The 27779-nt window shown below is 35.9% G+C and overlaps 1 protein-coding gene across 1 annotated transcript in view; it reads right to left on the reverse strand.

Annotated features, from left to right (window-relative positions):
• LOC128869772 (uncharacterized) overlaps positions 1 to 27779 on the reverse strand; it is a 207705-nt gene that overhangs the window by 35109 nt on the left and 144817 nt on the right. Inside the window, exons 12-13 of the mRNA XM_054112393.1 lie at positions 23646 to 26228; positions 13318 to 13452 (exon numbers count right to left, since the gene is read on the reverse strand). Coding sequence (XP_053968368.1) covers positions 13318 to 13452; positions 23646 to 26228 — 2718 coding nt within the window. The remainder of the gene's footprint in view (positions 1 to 13317; positions 13453 to 23645; positions 26229 to 27779) is intronic.

Raw genomic sequence — 27779 nt, forward strand, 5'->3', positions numbered from 1 at the left:
GTAGCGAAAGCTGCAGCACAGCAATGAAGCTGCAAAAAAAGAGAAAGGATGTGGCAGAATGATGATAGGAAGAAAGGCAGGAGTAATGGTAATATAAAGGACACGAAATGTTGATAGATGTTTGTGCATACATTTATTCATATGTATGTACTTATGTGCATACAGGGTTAACGGGAAAGCCGTTCCTGGGGTACTAATATTGTGGAATAATTTCCATACAACAATTTTTTTCTTTCTAAATGATGCGAAGTAGGAAACACTTAGTGAAAAGTCGTAAATTCAAACTTTATCCAGCAGCCATTTCTTATTAATTGATATTTAAAGTTTATATTTTTGAAGAGGAATCGGCCATTTGAAACAGCGTTCAAAAAAGAAGATGCAAGCATAAACAGTCTTTAAATACCGAAAGTGCTTAATTTTTGGATATCTGTCATACAAGCAAATTATTTATAAATTAATTAAAATTAATTAGAAAACCAATTAGAATATTTTAATATTCTTTTTCATATTAAAGTTGTACACAGAATATTTTTTTCATAAAATTAAATGAAATTTCTTTCATCGGCATTAATTCTAGTCAATGACCAACTAGTAAGATTTCTTCTATTATTTAATTATTTATTGAAGTCTATGGTTACAAGAACCTTGCATACCAGATACATATATTTAATTATATTTATTTCAGTTCTTGGAATACAAAAAACAAGGTAAAACATTAGTGATGTGACGCAGAGAAAAACATTCCCACATATGTATTTCAATAGAACTTGATTGCGTGAAATAAAAATTTTAAGCTTTGAAGACTAAGTTTGGTTCGGCACAGGTTCTATATATGGAAGCATTAAAGTAACAGCTTCTAAAAAAAGCAATTTCAAAGAATTCCAGCATTTTTTTCTAAAAGAGAAGGGCCGTCAAAAGAACCAGTTACGGTGTTATTGAAAAATGTGTACGCTAAAATGAAATTTTTTTCCTTAAGTGTAAGAAAGCTAATTGGTTGGCAACGAGAATAGTAAGAACGTAGTGGTGGAAAAAAATATAGTGAGCGGAGAGTGAATCCTAGAAAAATTTTTGGACCTCGTTCAAATTGGTTAGTGGATAGAAAAAATTACATTATCTATACTAGTTAGGTTTTTTCCTACAGGGTTTGTGAATATATGAATGACTATCGAATACGAATTTGTGTGCATTACTGGTGGCCAACCAAGTGTAGTAGCGCAAATATGATTTCGTCTGTGTACTCTCGATGCCTACTGTCTGATTTATGGACATACGCAATGCGTTTAATGAACAGAATTGAGCAGAATAACTTGCACAGAAACTCGAGCAGACACACGTTTCAGATTGCAGGTTAGTAGAGACTTGCGTTCAATGTGCACAACATGTTAACTCCAATTATATCAAAAATGCGTACCGGCTGAAAGCAATAAGGTAATTTCTTAGCTCAGAATTTCTACACACACAAATACGGTAGCACTGTAAGTGGGCCGTGCAATGGCAGTGTAAGACGGGAAAGACATTCATTTAACTTGGCGTAGTAGTACTTTTTGAGAGGCACAAAAAAGTTAAAGCGAAACATTTCTATGCAATACATACACATGTATGTATCTGTGTGTGGATGAATTTGGACAAGTTATAGTAAGCCAACTATTACTATTTTATGAAATTTTTGAATATGCACACACATATACACATGCATTTTGCTATTGCAGTGCATTCTTAAACAAATATTTTTGCAGTTATACCAACATTTTTCACATTTTATTGAAGTTAGTTATTACTTAGGGGCAGTAAATGTGAGACTCAATATGCATATATAAATCTAGAGCGAAATATGCAGTATAAAAATAGGTTTGTGTGCCATGGGAAAATCTCATACGTTTGAGCTATTAAACTCTGATATGCGGAAACTTTGTTTTAGGCTCATATTTTATTATTATATTCCAAACAAAAAGGGAAATATTTTGCAAAGGGCAAACCAAACTTTAAATCAACTAGAAATATATGCACACACACTCAAGATTTGACGAGTTCTCCATAATTCTATCTTCGTATTGGCCACAAGTTAGTTCCTTGCCGTCTTTGTATGCGACTAAAATTTATTTGCCATATTTTTGCTTAGTAATATTGACGTAAGGTTTGAGGTTTATGAAGTCGGATGTAAAAATTTGCCTTTTACTCTCTAATGTATAGTACATTTATTTCTTCTGATATCATTTGAATAGCTTTTCCATTTTTGGTCTGAAAAAAAAAAATTAAATCACATAATTTACGCTTTTCCGCTGTCCCTATGGTGAAAAGAATTCAAAAAGTGTGACCAACATTTGGCCGTTAACCGCCTCTCAGCGAATTTGAAAAAATCAACTGATATGACCGGGATCATGACAGCGTTTTTTTACGAAAAAACTAAGATTGTGTTCAACACAGCATTTATATATATATATATAATTGGCGCCTACACCCTTTTTGGGTGTTTGGCCGAGCTCCTCCTCCTATTTGCGGTGTGCGTCTTGATGTTGTTCTACAGTTTCAAGCCGACTCCGAACGGCAGATATTTTTATGAGGAGCTTTTTGATGGCAGAAATACACTCGAAGGTTTGCCATTGCCTGCCGAGGGGCGACCGCTATTAGAAAAAAACTTTTTCTTCATTTTGGTGTTTCACCGAGATTCGAACCTACCTCCTCTCTGAATTCCAAATGGTAGTTACGCACCAACCCATTCGGCGACGGCGGCCGCCTTTATCCATGTTATTTCGTTGCGGTCTGAATAACAACTGATTGGACGAGTGGATGAATATGTGCGAAATGAGCGGGCACGAATACTCTCTGACGTGACAACCAAAGTTGCTCTCACCATTTTGCTTCGAATGGTGAAATCTTGTAATCTGTCATCCTTGGCTATGGTAAAAAAAATCAGAAGGTGTGGTGAATACCAAACCATTAACTACTGATTGGCTAACGTAACTGAGTTCAACTTTGACCCTTGATTAGCTTCTCTCTTACCACAGCTCCCACATAGGAGCTTACTAAGAGAGGGCATCGTATAACCTATCATTTCATAAGTCGGTTAAAATGTGCAGAAGTGTTTAAAGCGAGTGTAATAAAAGCCAATAGCCGTATCCAAGAAAAGTTCCTGACCAAGTTGATTTCGGTATCACTAGAAGACTTCCTAGAAATATAGTTACAACAGAAACTCACACAGACTTATTATCGGATCATTCTCCTGTAAGTTTCGTAGTTATGGACCAACCGCAGTTTACTGATCCCTCATACAAATTTACTTTGTCCAACACGAATTGGTTAAAATTTAAAAAATACATAAGCGCGCATATTGCAATTAACCTTAAAATAAACGCAGTTGAAGATGATGAGCACTCGGTGGAAATCTTCATCCCAATGCTCTTATCTGCTGCGCGTCACTCCACATCGAGCACAAGTTTCTCTCGACAGAAAACTCATAATATAACAAATAGTCGAATCGAAATACTCGTTATGGAAAAATCGCAGATAGAGAAGGTAATGGCAAGATTATACCATAGATCCCCTGAATCTAAGGTGCGCTTCAAAAATGCCGAAAAAGTTTTAAGAAAGGCGTTTAACACACAAAAAACAGTATAATAACATACGCTTAATACAAAACCTATCCCTAACGGGGGCTAATCTGTCTTAGTGGAAGATATACAAATTGAGGCCACCAACTGAATCTGAGGTACCAATTCGTTTTGATCAAGGCACCTGGGCTTGGATAGATGCAGAAATAGCCAATGTGTTTTTGGAGCATTTGACAAAACCAACCAACAAATTAATGGGCTTGTATTGCCTGCAACTTAAACCAATTTAAAGAATTTTCATAGTGAGTTTCCATCACCACTTGAATATATGTAGAAACAATGTAATAAAAATTTTTCCGCATGAGCTAAAGTCAATAATTGAGAACGAGATGAATCCTAAAAAAACACCTCGGTATGATCAAATATCTCCTAAATGATAATAGAGACTCCAAGCTGCGCTGTTGTGCAGTACGCAATTCTTCAAGTTGCCCACTTTGCTTCTCAATTGAAAAATCGACCATTATAATAATCCCGAAGCCAGGAAAAAATAAAGACAAGCCAGCTTCACATAGACCTAGAAGTCTGCTACCATATCTCTCCAAACTATTTGAAAAGCTGTTAAAACGAAAATTGATGCCGCATCTGCTCCTGTTCATCAGTTTTCTTGATGTAGCTCAAGAGTTCGACAGAGTATGGCACGAGGGGCTTGTCTACGAAATCCAACGCACACTGTCGCAAAGCTCACACAAAATATTAGAATCTCATCTTACAAATCGGGTGTTTATGGTAAGATACACTGATAAAGTCGATATTAAAGCCGGCGTACTGCAAGGCAGTGTACTGGGTCCGCTTTTATATATTATATACACGGATGACCTTCCAACAAATCCGCAAATATTTACATCCTTCGAGTGTCCAATATGAGCATCGGGTGAACTCAACAGGCATCTGAAACACATAGTAAAGTGGTAGGCAGACTGGCGCATTAAAGTGAATGAACAAAAGTGTGAGCATGTGACTTTAACGCTAAATAGAAGCGACAGCTCGAGTGTATATCTAAACTCCACACTCATACCTTATTCTAAAAAGGCACATACCTTGGTGTTCGTATGGACAGGCGCCTGACATGGAAAAGGCACATTAAGGCAAAAGTGGACAGATGAAACTAAAAACGAAAGATCTTCGTTGACTAATCAATTCCCGTTCCGGGCTTAGCCCTGATCACAATACAATCATCAAGCTAATCTGGACGTATGCTTCACAACTGTGGGGTAATGGAAGTGCCAGCAATATTGCAATTATACAACGAAGACAATCTAAAATATTAAGAATGATTACTAGAGCCACATGGTACATAACCAATGAAAATATACATCGAGACCTAAATGTTCCATTAGTGGTAGCAGAAATAGCAGTAATCTAACAAAACTATTACCAAAGGCTGAGACACCACCCAAATTCATTGGCTCGGTCGCTGTTGCTTACTGTCAATTCGTCAACTTTCAGAAGAATTGACCTTCCAACCCTATGACGCATATTTGAGGCCCCCTTAATAAGGTACTATAATTTAGATTAAAAGTCGAAACCTTATTGTTAGTATTAAGATTAATTAATAGATTCAATAAATAATAATAACAGTATAAAAAAAATAGCCGTATCAAATCTGTTAAGTCTAGAATTTCTTTAGTGGATGGAATAGATTTTTGGAATTATGCAACTAAAGTTGATCTCATTGCCTTTTAGTACGCAAAGCTGCGAGTAAAAAATCTAACTGATGTGTGTTATAGTGGCTACCTCAATAACATTCAATTTAGTAATCTGCAAAGTCGACATACATACATACTTTAACCGTGAGCTAGAATCTTCACGCTGAAAAAAGTGGAGCTGCTTTTAAACTTTGGGTCTATTTATCGAACTGACATACAATAGTAACTGGTAAAATTCTAGTAAATTTAGATGCTACCAAGTGTATGTTTATTCCACGTTTTTGTTTCAGAACTCACTTTGCATGTCAGCAAACCCGGACTAAATCCTTTAAAGTTAATTTTTTGAAAACTGTACAAGAGTTAATGTTATGCAGTATATTAGTATTTTCTATAGAGAGTGCGAGTTTATACATTTATTTATGCATTTATGCAATATTTACTGTTCATAAAATCAACATAATGCAGGTTTGTCATTCCGAGCATCTCAATATCAGCGCACGCGAATAAATAATAGAACAAAAGGCGTTTGATGCAAAACAAAGAATATGCAAATAAAGCTCAATGGCATTCTGGCGACGGGAAAAAGGCGCATCCGCAAAGAGCTACTCAAATATCTTACTCAACAAAATAAAAAGGTCAGCACAAGAATATGCTTCGGCGGTTACTTACAGTGCCTGCCCAATGAATTATGAACGATAAGAAAATACTTCAAAATTCCAGTATCGACTAGCACCAAAGGAGAAGAATTGGATATATGTATGTTAAAAAGTTAGGTTTAAATGTTCACTATATTTGTGAAAATATTTATATTGTAGCAATTTATAACTTTTTTTTTGCTTATTACCCATATTTTCGGACCACTAATTTATACTTCAATACAACCCTAATTATGCTGAACTACTAGTGAAATTTTCTTCTGTTCAATGCTAGTGAAGCCAATTTGTTTTATTTTTATTAGCTTGATATTTTCGGGATCTCGGTATTACAATCCCCGAATTTAAATATTAATCTCAGGATTTTATATTCATTATTTTGCAATACTTTTACTTCAAACAAATTATATGCACTGTGCTTGATAGCACAAATATTATTTTAGTTCATTTCGCTCGTTATTTTAATTCAAATATTACAATGTTTCTTTTTTATAATTTAAATGGTCCGTACGTTCCCGCGCGGTTGTAAATAACGTCAGCTCGTTTCTATTGTTCATTTCGCAATGTCCTCTTAGTCAAGTTGTTCGGTCAATTCTCACCCCTATTATTCGTTGTACAGTCTTGCGTCTGCAAGTCATTTGACAGTGTTGCCTAATGGGATTTTAGTCCGTTCGTTCGTAGTGTTGCTCATCAGGCAAATCCCGCATACATGTCTCACAAAGTAGCCTCCTCGACAAGACTCAGTCTTGCGTTGGTTTCGTTAATCTGTTTTTGATTTCTGACAGGGTAGGTGATTAACCTGCCGCTACCAGTCCTAAGTAGTGGGAATGCCCACCTGCCGTTGCTTAGGAACAACGCCTTCTTACTGCTTGAAGCGCCATCTGTGTGTCACATTTTTCTGGCAGAAGGATCACACAGATGGCTGAGGATTCCGCTAAATTTGGTGTGTCTGCGCTATTACCGTGATTGCCCACTTCCTTTTGCTGGCGCCACTGCTGCAATGTGTAACTGTGTCTTTTTCTTTGTTTTGTTTTTTTTTTTTTTTTGTTTTTTCTTGTTGTGCAGCCACAGTATGTAATGCGCTGACTATTGGGCGTAAGGATGGAAAGGATAAGTTTTTTGGAGTTGAGGAATGGAATTGGAGGATTTTTTTTTTATTTTTAGAAACTAGTAAAGTAGGTAAATTTAGAAAAGTGTGAGGACCATGCTCTATGTGGGATTAGAACCCACAACCTCTGGGATGGCAGGCTAGTGCACTTATGCTAGACTACCGAGGCTACAAAGTAGCTTAAGGTATATAAAAAAAATTGTTATGCAAAAAAAATGTAAAAACGGAGGCAAAATTTGCTAACTCAATTTTGCACGGGATATAATCTGTGTAATATGGTTTGAACTTGAAATGATAAAATTAGAACTTGATAATATTATTTACAAACATACCTTAGGTGAATGGTAGGCCACTCACATTATTTAAAAACTATTTGGTACAATACGAATATAAATATTTGAGTCATTTGAAGAGTTGAACATTGGACACCAAGACTCCAGCTGATTTCTACCGCAATAGTGTTGCAAAGTGATCTTGCTATAAAAGGGGGTTTTTTGGTGTCTATTTCATATGCTTCATACGAAATTGAAAATCCCGAACATCTTGGTATTGTAAGCAAATTTGAGACTCAAACAAACCGATATCCCGAAATCCTGGGCCTTACATCCTATCCAGAACACAAATGCACCGAATTATTTCTTTAAAAAAATTTATTATCTAACTCAATCACTAGATATATGTTACAGCTCCTCTCTACGAGTGATAATATTTGAATTTCAAGGCGGAATTATAAGCTGACAATTATTTTAAAATCTTATTTAAAATAAATTTTTTTCTAAAAGACTAATTATTTTAAACTCCAAACTCTAATTTTGCCTTGTTGTGACTGTGAAATATCCAATCATAGGAATTAAAGAAAAATCAGCAGATATAAAAATCAGGGAGCATACATTTTTCATCTGCTCTATACCTTCTTATGTACATACATACATATATCCGTTTGATGGAGTTTAGCACACAGGAAACACCCGAACAAAAGTGATTAAAAAAAAATATATTCCTTAAATTTTCAAAAGCTTTAATAGTAATAGGAAATATTTATTTATTTATTAGAAATGCAATTATGAATAATTATATTACATTAAGAAAGGCATTAGCTGCTAAGACTATTGGCCTAAGTAATAGGAAATATCTAATTGACGAATTTGATTAATGTAGAGTTATATTAAACATTTCAAAGTTTTATATGAAAAAATGTACCCAACTGATTAATTCATTTTTGATTCATTGCAGTTTGAAAACTAGTTGTATGGCTTTTATTAACAACTTTTAGCTTTTAGATGCACCTCTTTGTAAATTTATACAATTTATGTCAAAAATCCTTGAGAAGGGGCTAGCTTTAAATGGGGAAAAACCCTGTGAAAATCGGAGTATTCTGTGCATAGTTATTAGGGTACATAACACATGGGCTGAAAAGTCCCCTGAAAACTTTTTTCCATCCAGAAGCAGTGTAAAATTAAAACACAGAAGTAACGACACTCTTAGCACAATAATTCACAAACTAATGAATAAAATATTATGTCGTCGTAGCTGTCTTTTTAAGGATAATTCTAACTGGAAAATAAGTGCATGCAATATAACTAGTGCCACATATAATAGATATGTACGTATTTTGGGATTTTATTTTACGAGATGGAGAAAGACATATCCCAAAATCCTTGAGCTTCGTATATCTTTTGAAATTATTTGAGTTGTCCGTAGCAGTACGACCAATTGTTAAAGCCTTAAGCACCAAAGCCTTTGGTACTAACATTGATTTCAATTGTAGAGAAGCTCAAGTCTCCTTTTCTTAAACTCATCAAAGATGTTTTAATATGTGACCCCGCTTTTATTACCAATTTTTCGCGAACGATCTCTAATGAGAAACCGAACGTGATTTTTTTATAAAATGTATATTATATATTATAGCAACAGTTTATTCGCAGAAGCTGTAAATAGAGCACGGCCAATTTTATACAAAAATGTTGACTCTCGTAATAAGCGGTACATATACTGTATCCTTCCATTATTCTGCCATGCCATACTAACTTTCTTCTATATTAATATATATATTTTATGCAATGTTGTTTATTGTACTTAGTTGTCGGGTGGACAATGTGAACGAATTAAATGTCAGGAAAAGGCAAAACTGCCTGTATACAGAGTTTTCAGCCTGAAAAGAAAATTGTATGCGTTCTAAAGTGGTTCACAGTCGTGAACCATATAATAGAGAACATAAAAAATGCAAAGTGGAAAAAAGTAAGAAAAATCAAATTTAAAGCTACGCACAACAGAAAGCAAATGGCAGTAAGTGAGAGCAATGGCCTATTGTCATGGGAAATACCTCTTTTTTTATGTTTTCTTCGGCCTCTTTGGGTGATTTGTTTGTTAACATTTTTCAATGTAAATGAGTAAAAGTGAAAGTATTAAATGAATAAGTAAATAAAAAGTACAAGATTGTATGGAATAAACTGCTTACGTTGCAAAAATGCTCAAAATGGAAATGTATAAATAGTTCTCTTGTTGTAATAGCATTGTCAGTGGCAATTATATGCCTTCTACTGATTTGCATGTTCGAACAGCAAGCGACTTGGGGTGTGGTTGTTCACAGATATTTAAGACTCCACTGCTTAGAGTGGCTTAAAGTCAAATAGGATAGTGAAGTGAAAATGTATTTAAAATACAATTCAAAGAAAATTTTAATGATTTTTTATACATATCGTGCGTTACTGTTTGTTACGTTAAATGAGAAGAAAAAAAGTTAATAAAATACAAACTTATGCAACTGACATTTTTTTCCTAAGGCTAATTTAAATTAATTTTTTTAAATTAGACATTTTTATCGGAGTGTAATCTGCAAAAATGTAAAAAAAGTCGACTTAGAAAAAACTAATGTTTGAAGGTGTTTTCCTACATAAATCAGGGTAATACATAAGAAAACTAGATAAAATAAAAAAAACTTTATTATTATGGCTACATATTCACCTATCCAGGGACGGTTCTAAAAGTGTATAACGATTCTTAGAATATGCATATAATATTTGCTTCATTCTTTACTTCTAGTTATTTTTTCCAATTTTCAAAGAAAATTTTATTATGTGGGATCGGTCAATATTATATTATACAGTTTACATCAAATTACATTACTTTTACAGTGTGTAAATGTACGCCGAAAAAAGTGCTTGCCTAAGTTCCAAACATAACTCAATAGAAATAGAAAATAGGAAAAAACGTATACTGGAAACTGTAACATTTTATAATACTACAAAATTTTGGTGTAGATGTGTTAGACCGAATGGCAAGGAACTACAACGTAAGTCGAAAAGAAAAGTTTAGGTGGTCACTTCAGGTGTTTTTCAACATTTTTTTTTTTTTTTTTTTGGATGTAGCTGGAATATACAAGTATATCTGGATTTTGTATAAAGAAACGACGGGTGAAAACATTTCGAGGCAAGAATTTTGCTTCTACCTAGCTTCAGAACTCGGTGACGCATATAAAAAATCTCATGAAAAGGGGGCTTACCAAGTCCGTTTGTTCTGATTTATCCGTAAGAAAAATTTGTTAAATAAAATTTTGTTATGGTTATAAAAGAGCCAAAATCTTTTTTTATTTTAACCCTTTGCACTCGAAGTTTTTTTTGAGTCATATTACCAGCAACTCGAAGCCATTTGAGTGAAAAGATCATCGTAATAAGGCAAAACCGAATAAACATAACCGGTAGTTGAGTCGGCCAGAACGTAAATTCTAATTCCCCATTTAGTGGGTTTAGCTGGATTATATGTCATAAAACATATTTTCCCCTTAAATTTTATAACGGATTCATCAACGCAAATCGACTGATACGGTATAAAATGTTCGGAAAATTTTGAGTTGATGTATTGTAAAAAGTTATTAGCTTTTTGAATGCGAGTCCTTAAGCACGTATTTCTGCCTACTGGTGCATTTTTGTGTAAATGAAGCATCCAAAATATTTGCTGGAATCTATCTCGGGTAAATACGTCTGAAAAGAATGGAATTTTACTGGTGAACTTGGTACACCAATATTCCTGGAGATTTGCAACCGGCATGGTTCCCATATTCAAGATCACTCCGATGAAGGCCAGAAATTCTTTCCGATTAACATCACTCCATGTATTCCATATTGATCTCCTTGACAATTGCCTTCCACGCAGTCTTGAATTTGCGTAATCATTTGTCTCTTTTATTATGGAATCAATCAATGTGTCCGTAAAATATAATTGAAAAAAATCTAACTGTTCTTTTATATCGTTGGAAATTTGTGGTCCGGCAATTCGAGGTGAAATATCGAAATCCATAGGAGATGGAATATTATCCACTTCCGAAACATCCATCCATTCGTCATTTCCAGTTGAATCTGTTGTGTCTTCTATATTTCCTTCTGTATCACTTTCAAATCCCTCAATATCACTTTCAATTCTCGGTATGTGTCGTCGTACTGCAGGAAATATATCACTATCATTAGAATCGGATTCATGGCTTAGTTCAATATTGTCTGCTTCATCACGGCCAAGAGCGTCTATGTTATTTCTGTAATGTTCACCATGAACTTCGAATTCTAATTCGTCGCTACTACTTTCAATATCACTATAATTTCACAAATTTTTCTTTTATTTGCCATATCGGGGATATAAATATGAATTCAAAATATAAAAACAACAGATAAACTAGAATCTGATATACACTCTACTGCTGAATAACACGACTTAACTCACTTGCATCCAAGTGCGGAATGCGGAATGTTGCTCAAACCGCGATTGTGTGCTGTTATCGAGAGCATAACAATCTGCGAGCCGCGACCGTTATTTGTCACCAACAGCGAAATATCCTATAACTAATTTTTACGATTTGTTTTTGTTCTCATGTTAAAAACTGAAAATTATTTCCATTGTCTCCGTAGCGGAGCCCTCGACTTTGAAGACAAATTTTAAAGGGCTCCGCTCCGGAGCCCTCGAGTGCAAAGGGTTAAAAAAATTAGCAATAAGTCAACCATTATCAGCATTGAAAAAAAAAATCTCTAATTACCGGTCGTTTGATCGGACGCAGTAGAAATGGGTATATTAGAATTGTCGGTAGCTTTAAATGTTAATGTTTCAAAAGTTGCGCAAATAAAAAAAATCAACGCATTTCTATACTTTTAAATCAGAATTATTAGAAAAATTTCGAGTTTACAGTTTTATAGCCCATTAAATCTTGTCATGATATGGTGCAATTTTTAGGTACCTTAGAACTCGCGATGGTTTTTAAATTTTTTTTTTTTTGGTGGGAGTTTTGTGCATGTTTTTTGTATGGAAGAAAATACCCAGCACCGCCAACAAAATAATTTGTTTCAAATTAACGCGAGTTTTTAACAACTTGAAACTTACATTTTATTTTAACAAAATTGAATGGACTTTGAAACGGCATAATCGAAATTTTTCTAAAAAAGCGAAAGTTTAAAAGCAGAAACACAGAGGTATACATGGCGTATACTTTATTTCATAAGAGGAAACTTGAACTATTCTTTCACGTTTTTATAAAATAGCAAGCAGAATGCAGTTGAGGTATGCAATACTAATTACATATATGTATATTCAAAATTTTATTAGGAAATTTCAAGGATATTAGGGCATTTTCCAAAGCACATTGTTGTACTATATTCATCCTGACGAAGATTAAGCAAATATTTTTCTTGAATAGCTTCGGCCATGTCCTCTTTCGTTTGATATCTTATTTATTTTTTATTCTTATTATAACGAGTATTGAATTTTACTAGTACTCATGGCTATGTAAGTTGGTTTTCTTCGGAAGTTTTGGCGCTGTAGTTTTTACGTTTGGCGGCCAGATATTGTTGGCGTCTTTCATTGACGTGAAGTTCTGTTATCAATTTTAAGCCTTAGAAAATTTTTATTAGCTAACTGTGATCGGTTTCGGCACTCATGTGCCTGATATGGTTGCTAGACAAACGAAAGTTTAAGAACGGATCCAAACAGTAGTGTTGTAACCTGAACGACCAAAATGTAGCGAAAAACGGCTTCAAATTTTAAATTAACTATACCTCTATAAGTAAAAGTAAGGACATATTTTCTTCCTGCGAGCATAATAACAAGAGTTTGTGGTAATTTGTACAAACATATCTAAAGTTTGTTTCTGGTCTTGGATTATGATGCTCGTGAATCAAATAAGCGGTATTTATATTTGGCGGTGTTGGAGTACATGTTTGCATTTACATCACGCAAAGTCACGTCAAAAAAGTCGACTACCTTCTTCAGTGTATTTTCGAGACTTTTTGGTACTTATAGGTAGAGAATTGATGCTTACATACCTGTACGTTTCTCGGCTTCATTTATTGGAATATTTTCTAGTACAATAGGTTCCGAACGTCCTTTTTGATTGGCGCTGTAGACGACAAGATGAAGCGCTGGATTAGGATCGGGATAATAGTCCATGGAAGTTAAATCTGTGAAAGGTGGAAAAATATTGAGAAATAATGAAAACGTTCAAAGAAAAAAAAATTTAAAAATAATACTTCATAAGCTTTAATACTTCATACATATGTCACATAACAATATTAATTACAGTGTACGATAAAATGAGACTAAAGAAGACAAGAATGCGGTATAGCAATTAAGAAAGAGGAAGAACTGTATAGTATTGACCCCAACCGCTTTTTCCTTAAATGTAAACTTGTTGCCAGTGTGTTGAAGTTTTTCTAATTTGCTCTCAAGTTTACATAAATATTAAAAAAACTCATATAAAAAAAGAATCTCTATTCATAATATGTCCAATAGCCTCTAAAGGAAATTAATGGCGCATATTTTTATAAAATATTTAACCCAATATGTCTTACACGTGTGCCATTTTAACATTTATTTGAAATATTTGAAAAGTATTGAGATTATGGGGTCAATGAAGGGTTTAAATGTTCCACAAAAATATTTTCCGCAAATTGAATTTGGGGCCTTACCAAACGAAAACAATGTGCCCTAACGGACAAACTTTCAACATTAATAGGATTGGATTGGAAAGTACTTTAACGAAAGGAAATCTATGGAAAAAGTAGGCGGCTAATTGAGGGGCTCATTTGCACAGATTATTTGGCTATCAATAAAAACGCATGTTGCACCATATCCATCATCTGGAAATATTAAGGACTTGAGCGATTAGTATCCTTGTGGGGACGTATTTCCCTGTAGTGCTCATTTTCAGTTTGGATTTTCAGTCAGGATGATTTTCATGAAGGCCATCCAAAAATGGATGTTGTGCTAGAAATAATCGATGCTGTGCGTCAGCTGATTGCGCAAGACCATCACGTGACTTATCTCGGGAATAGAGCAGCATTGAGCATTAGTGGGACCTGCATACATTCAACATTGCACGCAGATTTAGTCGTCAAGCAGATTTGTTCTCGTTGGGTACCACATAATTTGACAATTACACAAAAAGGCCTTGTATCGATTGGTTTAAAGAAATGTTGATGAATTTCAGCCGCGGCGTTTAAGGCACGCATCGTAACTGATGAATTTTGGATCTATATAAATAAGTCAGAATCTAAACAATGATCAATGTTTCAATGACAGTATGGGTGTTCCAAGACGAGCTTAATTCAACAAAAGTTGTTCGCGGAAGAAGCCTCTCAAAGCAAATGATCGCTTGTTTCTTCGGAAAATATACTAATGCCGCAACTGTACCGCTAGAGAAACTAAAATACTCAGTATTGAGTGGTACACAATGTTTGCCAGAAATTTTCGGAGAATTAAGGAAAACCAACCACCGAAGACGAATGATGCTTTGCCAAGAAAATGTGAGCTCTCACCTATTGACTCTCACAAGAGTGTCTTTGAGCAATCAAAATGTCGAATTAATGGTTCATTCACCTTATAACCCTGATTTTGCGCATAGTGTTTTTTTTTTTATTCCGGAGCATCAAAAATAAAATGCGAGGTTAACGTTTTGCCACGCCTAAAGAAGTGGTTGAAACCTCTAAAACCTTTAAACAATGACAGGTTTGAAATAAATTATGCGAGAATTAAATCTTCATTGATTGAATTATTTCTCCGCTCTGATGTACATTTATATATACGTATATGCGTGTGAGCTTATATATTTATAAAGATGTATATTTTTAGTAGATTTCTATATGGGTTAACTCGCAGAAATCGTCCAGCTTACATATCTCAATAAACTATCAAATTAGAAACGTTTATATTATGTGATAACTTAATTACCTGAATATTTAAATTTTTCACACATTCCGTGTGGTAAAACATAACATTCGCAGGCTGAAGCTTCTACAATTTGAAAATACGCTTAGAAAATTTTTGACAATTTTGACACACCAAATCATTAGGAAGCATTTGCCGCAAAAGCCATTTCGGTGGCCAAAGCGCACAAACATTGTGTAATACGAGTACTCTTACATACGGACGTATGTATGGATGCATGCATTTGCACGTTTACATCTGTGTAAAGTTGCTCGCATAGGTTTCTATATACGCAAAGTTATTTGTAAACTTTGGTTGCTATTAGTAGTTGTTGAAATATAAAAGTAAATAAAATAAAGTCTCCTTGCAAGTGGAGAAGCCACAGACGCACAAGGCAACATTGAATAGGGAACATCAACAGCAAAAACAAACAGAGTACATATACATACATGAAGTAACTACTGCCGCATCAGTGCTGCCATCGTCGAATAGCAACAACAATTGCAACACTAACCCATCAACCACTTACAATTATTTTCAAAAGCGACTTTGATCTTTTCACTCTATTTACAATGCCACCAAACAACATTTGGCTTCGAACAGCTAATGCGCTAGTGAGTGAGTGGGTGCAACGAAATGTTTGCACAGCAGTTGGCAGGCGAAGAGTGCAGCTGGCAAAGTGAAGAGATGTGAAGCAAATTAGAGTAAAGTTGATTGTGTTGCACTGACATTGGCAGCTTAGCGCGCTTGTCTAACTAATCGTGACTTTACGCTTCGTTAGATTTTGCAAATAAACCTCAAGCAATGCCTGCAAGAGAGCTTCGCCAGCAATGCTTTGGACAAAGAAGTCGAGTGGGTGGTATGCTCGAGTAGGTGAGATTTTAGCAGAAGAGAAAGGGTGTGACGAAAAGTGTGTGGGCTTTCAGCTGCTTTCAATGCCTACAACCAATGATACCAACAAAAAACCAAGCGGTAGGTGGCTGCCAAAAATTGTTCTACAATCGATGCAGCTATGGTAACGGCATAAGTATATATGGTTGCAAGAGTACGTGTGTAACTAACGTGTGCGTATCTTCAGTAATAAAATTTATCCAATGCAGCAAAAACAAAAAAAAAATAAGTCGATCGGCAGCAATAAGTAAAAACCTCAATAGGCGAAAAGTTTGGATCATTAACTCACAACGGCGTAGAAAAATCAAAGGCGCCGCAGCCGATTTGCGATTTAGTACTTAGATGGCGTTTTTCGTTTCATTAGTCTTGTGGCAAAAGTTTCGAGGTTGTTTGTTTTTGTGTGTTTTTTGTCGTGCGTAAATGCCAATCAAAGCAATAAATTAAGCAAAAACACACATTCATTTTCAAAATCGACTGAGAGGTGAAAAGAACCGAACGTGGTAATGGCGAAAACAGAGCCAAATAAAACTAAATACACCCATAGTCCATTTTCACACGTTTTTCAAAATATATTTTACTAGCAAGTGCGCGCGGCTTCTCTTGTATATAAAATAAATACTTAATGTATGCAACACTTATAAAATACTTGGCAACAATAATATTTTGAGAGGAAAAAACAAACAGTTTCTGTTTTTGCTGATTTTTTTTTCACGATATTTGAAAATTCGACCAATAAACAGTTGATTCGTCAACTATTGATATCAAGTTGATATCAACTATAAGTCAAATAGATATGCATATATATCGTGGTAGGTTTTGAAAGAGTGAGCACCTCCCATATAAACTGAAATTTCCTAACCTCTTTTTTCCGGAACTACCTTAAGCCGCCGTAGCCGAATGGGTTGGTGCGTGATTAGCATTCGGAATTCACAGAGAGAACGTAGGTTCGAATCTCGGTGAAACATCAAAATTAAGAAAAAACATTTTACTAATAGCAGTCACCCCTCGGCAGGCAATGGCAAACCTCCGAGTGTATTTCTGCCATGAAAAAGCTTCTCATAAAACTATCTGCCGTTCGAAGTCAACAAAAATTTCAGAACCTTAAAACAATTTTTATCGATCGCTACCAGGCTATGGAAAAAGGCGTATTTTGTCACATTTCAAAGTTGAACTGAAACTGGATAAAACCCACTGCTTACAGTGCGAATTGTTATTTGTCGAATTTTCGACCACGGTGGTTTCTATTTTTTTATAATTACTGTAATTGTGCTGTTAGTTTTTAGAGGATTTTCAAGATCCTGGAGCTCCTTATTTAAGATACGTTTGAAATTTCGGCATTGCGTAAAACCAAATCCAAAACCAAAATTTCAATCAGCACAGCCGTTCTCAAGATTTGCGCACAAAATAAATATTAGTATGGAAGTATGGGTTTGCGATTTTTATAGCCGATTTAATACATTTCCTCGTTATGCTTAGATGAGGTCAAATATTTGTTTGGTTTTATTTGCTTACAATAGACTTGGTTACAATTCACTACGCCCTACGTAATATAATGTCGGTCTCCTATGATAATGACAAGAAAATAAATTTAAATAAAATAAGAAAAAAAATATTCATAAATCATTTTCAAGCTAAATTATTTCACTTATGTATAAAGTGGTCATTCTGCTATAAATCTTATGTAAACTCATTTCAACAATAGATATGTGACGAAATAGGAAATGGACATTTCCTTTAATACAAAAGAAATTTAGAAAACTATTTCGGACACATGCTTTATTATTGTTAAGAACTGAATTAAAAAAATACATATTCTAATTTAAATATGTCAGTCGAACAAAAAAGTCATACAACATTTGTTCTCATAAAGTGGTCTTTGAGTTCAAGGTTGTTGTACTTAGTACAAACACTAACAAAATACTAAACTTATCACTGGAGCTAAGGATATCATTTTAAATAGAAAAGGAAGTACAAAGTGGTGGTCGAACTTTGGAATTAGTTAAGATGCAACATTTCTTTAAGTTAATCGATAACTTATTTTGCCTGTGTGAGTTATAAAAATTACTTAGCTTACTTTAAGGGATCCAAGTACTAGGAATATTATAAATTTTCCAATTAATTCAATTTCAACAATTCATAATTTCAAGTAATCTAAAGATCCAAGCTTAAATATTTTATAGAAGTTGTAAACCACAGTAAAGGGTTTGTTTTACTATGTCAAGCACCATTGTACGATGTCATGCAAGCACCCTATACTAAAAAAGAAAGGAAGTGCTAAACTCGGACCAGATTCCGTCATATGGTATACCCAAGCATGTTTTAGTAAAATTTGCCCGGGGCTGGTTATTAAATTTTAAAATCAGACTAATTCATAGACAATAAGAGTTATTACTTAAAATAATAGCTGAATATTAAACAGGTGTGGCTTTTATAAGATCTCAGTAATATTTATGTCAGACATAAGGCGTTTTTCAATGGGTGCGCCTTAACTTTTTTCCGATAGGGAGGGCGAAGGACGCAATATTTTTTATTTTTCGCTTGTCATTTGTAAACTTCATTAGTATACATTTCATCATGGACCGCTACACACTTGAACAACGATTGCAAATCGTGCAAATTTTTTATGAAAATAATCGTTCTGTTGCTGCTACTTTAAGAGCATTACGGCCATTTTACGGTCCATTTAACAAGCCATCCCGGTCGACAATCGACCGTCTAGTGAAAAAATTTGTATCTACGTTTTCACTACATAATGTTCCGGTGCCAGTGAGAGCAAGAAGTGCACGAAGTGTTGAAAATATTGCTGCCGCCAGGGCTTCAGTTCAAGAAGACGCAAATGTGTCGCTCACACGACGTTCTCAACGATTGGGCCTTTCTGTGTCGTCATTGTGGCGAATTTTGCGAAAAGATCTTGGCCTACATCCGTACAAGATCAAGCTGACACAAGAACAGAACCCGTTTGACCATTTGAAGCGACGTCGATTCGTAAATTGGGTTGAAGATCAACTCGAAAATGATCCAGATTTTTTCCAAAAAATCATCTTCCGTGATGAAGCTCACTTTTGGCTCAATGGCTTTGTCAACAAGCAAAATTTGCGTTACTGGGCAGAAAGCAATCCACACGTGATTCATGAGGCACTGTTGCATCCCGAAAAAATCACTGTTTTTTCGTTGACGAGAACGATCGCGACGTTACTGTGAATGGAAATCGATACCGCGACATGATAAACGATTATTTTTGGCCGCAATTGAATGGTATGGTCTTAGACGACATGTGGACGGGGCCACAAGCCACACAGCACCCGCTACAATTGATTTGTTGAAGAGTAAGTTCGATGAGCGCATTATTTCCAGAAATGGACCGGTCGAATGGCCGCCGCGCTCGTGTGATTTGACGCCTCGAGACTATTTTCTTTGGGGTTATGTGAAGTCATTGGTCTACAGTAACAAGCCGGCGACGATTTGTGAGCTCAGAGCCAATATTGAACGCGAAATTGCTGGAATTTCGGCCGATTTATGCAAAAGAGTGGTCGAAAATTGGGTTCAACGATTGGACTTCGTAAAACGTGCACGCGGTGGTCATGCAAAAGAAATCGAATTTCATACTTAAATGTATATGTTCAAACTCGATAATAAAAAAAAAAATTAGTTAAAAAAGTCAAACCGTTTGTGTTTTATTCAAAAAAGTTCAAAAGTTGAAGCGCTCTTACTGAAAAACGCTTGTATGTATACTTATGGACTTGCAGGTAATGTATGAGATGGGTGAATGGTATGGTGAGAATTAGTTGAAACGTTAATGTGAAAAGGACGCAACTTTAACTAATTCATCGTTTCGACGGTGAAGTTACCTACTTATACGCTGCACAGTTATCAGTCAGAAAATGCACTACTGTGTGCATACTTCAACTCATTATTTTCAATGTATTAATTTTTTTTTGCGCAGCTGTTATCAGTAAGTTGTTTTTGTTGTTTTATCCCCTATATGTACGGGTATGTGCATTGAGCTTTTTTGGCTTGGGTGATTTATTACCAAATGAAATACCCAGAAAGGCGACTAAGAGCTCGGAAAAGTTTCCACACAAACTGTTAAATACATTGCTGAAGGTAAGTAATAGAAGCGAGTGTGGAGAGTAAATAAATGGCTTTATAAGTAAGTTTCACTTACAACTTTTTGATTAATGCCGATTCTATAAAGTACTTCAAATTAATTGTGTATAATTAGAAAATGCTGCTCTATTTCTTTATATGAGAGCTACACAAATTCACTAGCGGTAGTTAGGGGTTATAACCCCTTATATGCTATGGTTATTGACTTTACTTACTTACTTTACTTGACGGGTGTCCGGTGGCAAAATTGAGATTTAGGGATTGCATCAGCTTCGCTATTCTTATAATTTACTTAGTTACAGTGTCGCAGTGGACGGGTAAACATCCTACGTTCACAGTCGAAGCGTATTTCAAGGCCAATTATTTGTAGATTTTGTTCACGTCACACTATTCTACGTTTGGGTGATTTGATGCGTTCATGGGTGCGAAGGTTTCCGTACAACAGTCCACAGCCAGGGCCCAGCCGGACATTGAAAATAAATTAAAATACCGAACTATTCGCTAAGAGTTTGTGCGATAATCCGGGTCAGCCTGTACGCAAAAGAGCGACTACCCTAGGACTTCCAGAAGTTATTGTACATGAAATATTGAAAAATTATCTTAGACTTCGCCCTTTAAACTTTCAGATCGTACTGTCGTTTAAGCTTAACGATTCCAATTTCGTACGGTAAACACTATCTTTTGGAATTATAAAGTCCATTTTCATTTAAAAGGTAGTTAACTCTTTCCAGCCGATAATGAGAAATGGCTTCAGTTGAATTTTTAGGTTAGCAAACGTAGTACAAATGTAAAACACATTTTGTTATTTGATAGTTGGCAATCAGTAAAAAAAGTTTTTTGATCGGTTGCGTAGTTTTCGTTTGGTGTTCGTTGAAAATGGAAAATCAAAAAGGAGCATTTTCGTCATATTTTGCCATTTTATTTCCACAAAGGGAAAACCGCATCGCAAGTTATGTACTGTTTGTAGTGACGAAGCCTTAAAAGAACGGCAGTGTCAAAATTGGTTTTCCAATTTAGTTCTGGTGATTTTTCACTCAAAGATGAAAAACGCTCTGGTCGTCCAGTTGAAGTTGATGACGTCCTAAACAAAGCAATAATGGATTTCGATCGTCACTGTACAATACGTGAGATTGCAGAGAAGCTTCATGTATCACACACATATTAAAAATCATTTAAAACAGCATGGCTATGTTAAAAAATTCGATACATGGGTTCCTCAGGAACTGAAAGCAACGCATTAAGAGCTGCGATTTTCTAAAGAAACCTAAAGAAAATGATCCGTTTTTAAAACGACTGATAACTGGCGATGAAAAATGGGTTGTTTACAACAATATCAAGTGGAAAGGATCGTGGAGTAGGCCAGGTGAACCAACTCAAACAACATTAAAAGCTGATTTTCATCAAAAGAAGGTTTTGTTATTAGTTTGGTGGGATTACAAAGGAGTTACTTTTAACTCTTACCACCCAACCCAACGATGAATCCCTGATGTCTGCATTGAACAACTAACGAAATTAAACAATGCAGTCGAGGAAAAGCGGCTCGAATTGATAAATCGAAAAAGTATTGCATTTCTTCATGACAGTGTAAGGCCACACATATCTTTGGCCACTCGGCAAAAATTATTGGAGCTTACAAAACTCCTTGAATGGTAAAAATTTCGATAACGGCTATGATCCCAAATCGTACCTGATTCAGTTTTTTGCTAATAAAAACCAGAAGTTTTATGAATGTGGAATTATGATGCTGCCTGAAAGACGGCAGAAAGTCATTGATCAAAATGGGCAATACATTACAGAATAAAGTTATTAGTTGCATGAAAAAATTGTCTTTGATTTTCTAAAAAAATCCGCAATTACTTAGATGCAACCCAATACATGATTTAAAAGCGTTGAAATCATTGAAAGTTATTATCAAAATTAATGGTCTATTCAACAAATGTTCCTTGCTTTGATTTTGGAAGAAATTATTTCCTTTGAAGTACTAATCAAGCAAAACTTCATTAGAGACCTTCGTACTCCACCAGGAACCGTGTCCAAAATAATGTGTGAATTGTTGCTGGTATACTCACAACAATTTGATATAATTATATTGCAATCGAATAAACGATTTTTGTGCAAATTCTTATAACTCATTTTAATATACCAATATTCACATTTTCGTTCACTCAAAAGTTTGCAAAAATTTTAGGCGGATATACGAGGTATGTTCAAAAAGTAAGGTTGCTGTTAATGTTTCTCGAGAAATATTAGTTTGGGGAAAAAGAAATACATTATTTTCTTGGTAGGTGGATGTAGTGACCTATATATCGTAATGTATCGGTCAAACAATTTAAACTTTATGCTCGTTGTCAACGCGAAATTTGGACTAAAAAAAATTCATAAGCTGTTTTTTTTTTGTTCCAGTTGTGAGTTACAGGGTGTTAGCAATGGAAGGCAACAAAGAGAAAAGTTGGTACATTTTACTTTAATAGAGGCGGAAATGCAAGCCAGCCCGCAGAAATTGTGAATGGTGTTTATGGTGCCGATACTGTAACAACTATGTAATTACGTGCAGCTTTTTTTCGTCGATTCTGTTCAGGCACTTTTAATCTTAAACAAAAATTTGAATAATGTCGCAAATGTCGATGAAATCACAGAAATAATCGAAGTTGACCAGCATGTTAGTAGAAGTAGCTTCGCGTATTAGCTAAAGATCGACCATAAAACAGTTTTAAACCACTTGCGCGAATATATTACGGAAAACAAAGGACTTTATTATTTATTGTTGACAAAAAAAAAAAAAAAAATAGAGAATTTTTGCTCCGATCTACATCGCTCAGCCAATAACAGATGCATCATGGGGCCTACTTTTGAGGTAAATAGACAAGTCCTAGAAGGAATGAACGCAAAACTTGGTCCTTCATTCATCCTGGCCGACCTTCCTTCATTACAATAGTTGGGATCATCACCGGTCACTGCTAAATGGGAACACATGCGAAGCGTTTTGGGTTTCCCCCTATAAATTTCTGCACCTGTTGGAACGAGGAGGAAGTGAGAAGTTTAAGATGCTTTCCGCTGTTCCGCTCCTCTCAGAACACGATATCGCTGTATAAACTCTCCCTTTTCTGGATGTCTGCAGGCATAGAGGAGTGAGAGTTGTTCATTATTCGCTTATTAAAGAGGCAAGTGATTTCACCACTTTATGAATTAGAAGGGGAAACTCGGGTCCAAAAAGGGACTCCCGGCCTTAATAGAGCCATCTGCGTGCTCATAGAGAGCGACAACCACCACAACTTAACTTAACTTAACTTACTCTTGTAGCTGTAGTTTCGGAACTAGCGAAAGTTATCTTTATAAGACAATTGAGAAATCGAAAAGTATTGAAGGGCATTTCAATGTGAATAACAGTTTATCGGCGCGGTCACTAAAGTACATTTAACTGGCTAAATGAAAGCAAGCTCAAATTACTTACCGCTCAAGTCTATACGAAAGATGGGTATATCCGCATATGTGCTCGATGTGTTTAAACGCAGCTTCTTCGTCTTTGAATCGTATGCCTCCAGAAAGAACTGTTGCTGCAGACCACCATCATATCCTGGCATACATTCTAATTCCATTGTTGAGTAAACAATGTTATCGTAATTTTCGAGATTAATTGTACCACCACCACCGCCACCGACGCCGCCGCCGCCGCCGCCGCCACCGACACCATTGCCATTACCATTGATAATTCCATCCAAGCCAATACCGTTTCCACCAACCAGACTATGCGTAGCAATGCCATTACTGAAACTATACTCCATGCGTGAGTAATCGAAATGTGGCATATCTGACGGCTCAGCCACATCGACTGGCAAATGAAATGCACTCTGCAAAGCGCTCAGTGTGGGTGGCAATAGCTCTTCATCCAATTCAATAGCGCCATTTATGTCCGTATCATCAGCATCGTCGGTTTCGTCAGCATCAGCATCGTTTTCGGCGTTAATAATATCCACTTCACCTTCCAGCACAGTGTCTATGTCTGTGCCAGCATCCACTTCATCAACCGTCATGTCAATATCGCCTACATCGTCTTCATAAGCAAATTTATTGCCAAAAAGTTCTGCTGCTCTACCACTTTCATCCGAGCTGGAAGCGAGATCATTAATTGCGCGTTGCATGCCAATAACATCGGTGTCGCGATTATCGTTTTGCTGTTGTTGTACTTCTTTTTGTGATCGCTGCTGTTGACGTTGTTGCTGCTGCTGTTGATGGTGAAAAGCGACGGCGTGATTGCTTATTTCAGGCGCACTGGGTGGGGCATTGTGACTATTGGCTTTGTCGCTTTCAGCATTAGCATTGTTGTTGGAAATGTTTGTAAAGTTGTTAATGTGATGGGTGGTTTTACTGTGCAGCGAAAAGTGATGTTCGTTAATGCCGCCAACATTGGCACTACCACCAACACCCGCTGCTATGCCTGCATTTTTAGCTGTCAAAGATTTGCGTATGCGTACCTTATCGAGCGTGCTTGTGACCGACGCAGGTAAATCATCAGTGGCAATGGACGGCTGTTGCTGTTGCTGTAGCTGAAGCTGCCTTTGAGTTAGCTGGTGCAGATTTTGTTGGTACGCTTGATTACTTGGCGTTGAGTCGATGAAATTGCCAGTTGGCGAGGCAAGGGGGCTGCTAATAGTGGTTATGTTGTTGTTGTTGGTTGTAGCTGCTGCTACAGGTGCTTTTGTTGTCGTTAAATCTTCTCTTATCTGGCCGATATATGTTGCATGTGGGTCGTACTCATTTGGCGTTGCAGTTGTTATTTCTCTTTTTGCTAGACGAAATGTGGCTGACGCTTTAGCAGCTGCATCATTTACGGTTGCGCTGTTTGCTCCTTTTATCGTTTCCTTTGAAGTTGCTGATGCCATAAGCGTTGAATGATGGATTACTTCACTCATCACTGCTGCAACTTCACGTTTGTGCGTATTTTTTCGCCGCCAATTGTAGTACTTTTTTACTGGCGTTTGCTTGTTATGGTTGTTGTTGTTGTTCGGCGCATTGCCGCCATTGATGGTGACAGCCGCAGCGCCAACAGCAACTGTTGGCAGTGATAAATTTGATTTTTGCCTTTTGTTCGCATTCATCTTCTTCTGCGTCTGCTGCTTTGCAGTTAGCTTTCTTGACTGCTGTAGCCGCAGCTCCTTCACTGGCAAGGCCTGCTTATGCATCTTCTTCTTTTGCTTGTACTTTGCAATGGAATTGTTGTTGCTGTTGGTGTTGTGTTGTGTAGTTGTTGATACATGCTCATCAGCAGCACGTTTCACTCGATGTTTGTTGTCCACTCGCATCTTCGTGGGTAATCCATCAGTTTTGTTATTGATATACATTCCAGCTCCAATACCCGCAGCGTCCTCACGTCGCACTCCTATGCCCCCGTCAGTCATTGGCATGCGCGTTGCAGCTGCTAACAACTTTTTACTATCACCAGCATTAGCTGGTGATTTTCCTGCTGTTGCTCCTGCTACTAATGCTGCCTTGTTATGCTTTTGTTGCTGCTGCTGTTGTCTTTGCAGTTGTTGTTGTCGCTTGATTGCCGCCAGCGTCTGAGATGGTGTAAATGATGTACGTTCTTTCAGGCGTTGCAATTGTTGTTGTTGCTGTTGTTTATTCACTAGTGACCGTTGTTGTTGTTGCTGTTGTTGATGAGAATGCAATTTCTGCTCCTGCTGGCCAAGCATTGTAGTTGGCATTTTTTTCCGTTGCTGCTGCTGTTGCTTATTAAGAACATTGTTGATTTTATTATTGGTTTTGCTGGTACCACTTGCCTTATGATTGCCATTGGAATTGTGAATTTTATTGGCATTGTTGCTATTGCTATTGTAACTGGCGCTCTTATTGTTGTTGTCATTGTTATTATTCCGCTCACGTACATACTCCATATGCGGAAAATTTGAATCGTGTCGCCCATATTGTGCTGGAAGCATCTGATTGCCATGCATTGTTGTCTGATTCGATGAATTTAGCGAGGCAGAGGTCACCACATATGGACGCAATGTACAGTTGCGCAACGCTCCTGGCTTGGCTGTGTGCATACATAAAATTCCAGGAAAAAATGTATAAAAATAGAAAAGAAAGATGATAAATTATTTACAAAATAAAATGATTATTAGTCAGATTTATTAGAGTACGTATGTGTGTATGTACGTGCAACGCTGTATTTATTTCTGATTTTGTCAATAATTTACTTCAGCTCAGAGTTCTATACAAAACCTCATACGTTTTTTCATTTATTTCATCATTCGCCTTTAATTTTTTACATATAAATACCAACCTGCTCAAAATAAAAAATGCATTGCAAAGTTCACTGATTAACTGCATTATAGATATTCAGTCAACGTTAAAATAAATGGGGCACCACACATTGACAAGTTGTTTAATATAGTTTTATTGCGTATTAGAGGGAATATTTTTACATTTACTCTTTGCTCGAAACGTCTTAAGGGGTCCCGGTGGTCAAAAGCTCGAAAATTTAGGGTATTTCCAGGAAATTTTTTTTACAATAAAAACAATTAAAAATAATATTTAAATTTTTTAAGCTTTTTAGTTAACTTATTTTACACAGAAAAATAAAAAAATTCTTTTTTAATTTTAATAATTTAAAAAATGGTGCTTAAGTTGACCCTCTCGAAAAATTGGACCTGGTCGGTGTTGTTCATTTTGGCTCTTCTCTTTATCTTAAACACAAAAATTAAAAAAAATATTTAAAGTATAACTGTAGCTATTACCAGTAGTAGAATAGAAAAAGTTTACTACATGGCGCAGATTTGAATTTTACACTCTAAAAGTTGGTTTTTTTTAGTTTTTTATTAAAAAAAATAAACTAAATAATTGAAAAGTAATATAATCTAGTACGGAGGATAGATATTGATGTTATGAATGGCATATTAAAATTTCGGACGATTTGGTTGAAGAGGTTTTTTTTTACAACACCAGGCCGGAAAAAGTCGTTTCGAGATAATTAAGTTTAAATTTTGAGGTACAGAAGCGCGCGGACCGCTCTCTACCATATTATTGGGCGAGCTGTAGAAGCTTTAATATTGGGAATTTCCGCAAGAAAATTTCACAGTATATTATAAAGATACTCTTAAGAGAAAAAGTTCATAAAAGAAACAATACAAGCAAAATCATTTGTATGTATTACGCAAGAAGAGAGTAAACAAACAAAACTGTTGCAAAATTAAATATAAACTCACTTTGGTGATTCATTTAAAATATTTTTTATTTGCTCTCCCTAATAATGTGTGGTATTTTCAGCAACTTCAAAGATTCCTGTTTGGCATGGAATGCAATAACTTTTGCAGTAGTTGCGCACTAAGTTGCGTGAAGAGAAAATTACATCTTTCAAATTTTCTTTTGCACTATAGAGTAGTACATAATTCCTTCATAAACTACTCCAACCAAAGCCCCCCACACATTCTGCATAATACTGAGATCTGGAGAAATTGATGGATGCACTGGATGATTGATGGATTCAAATGTTCAGCAATCCAATTCAATGTACGATGAAATCAAAGACTGGCCGTATTACTAAGTTGTTGAAGAAGCTTTGTTTTATTATTCAGTATAGCCTCCC

This window comes from Anastrepha ludens, chromosome 2 (assembly GCF_028408465.1).
Source record: "Anastrepha ludens isolate Willacy chromosome 2, idAnaLude1.1, whole genome shotgun sequence".
NCBI lineage: Eukaryota > Metazoa > Arthropoda > Insecta > Diptera > Tephritidae > Anastrepha > Anastrepha ludens.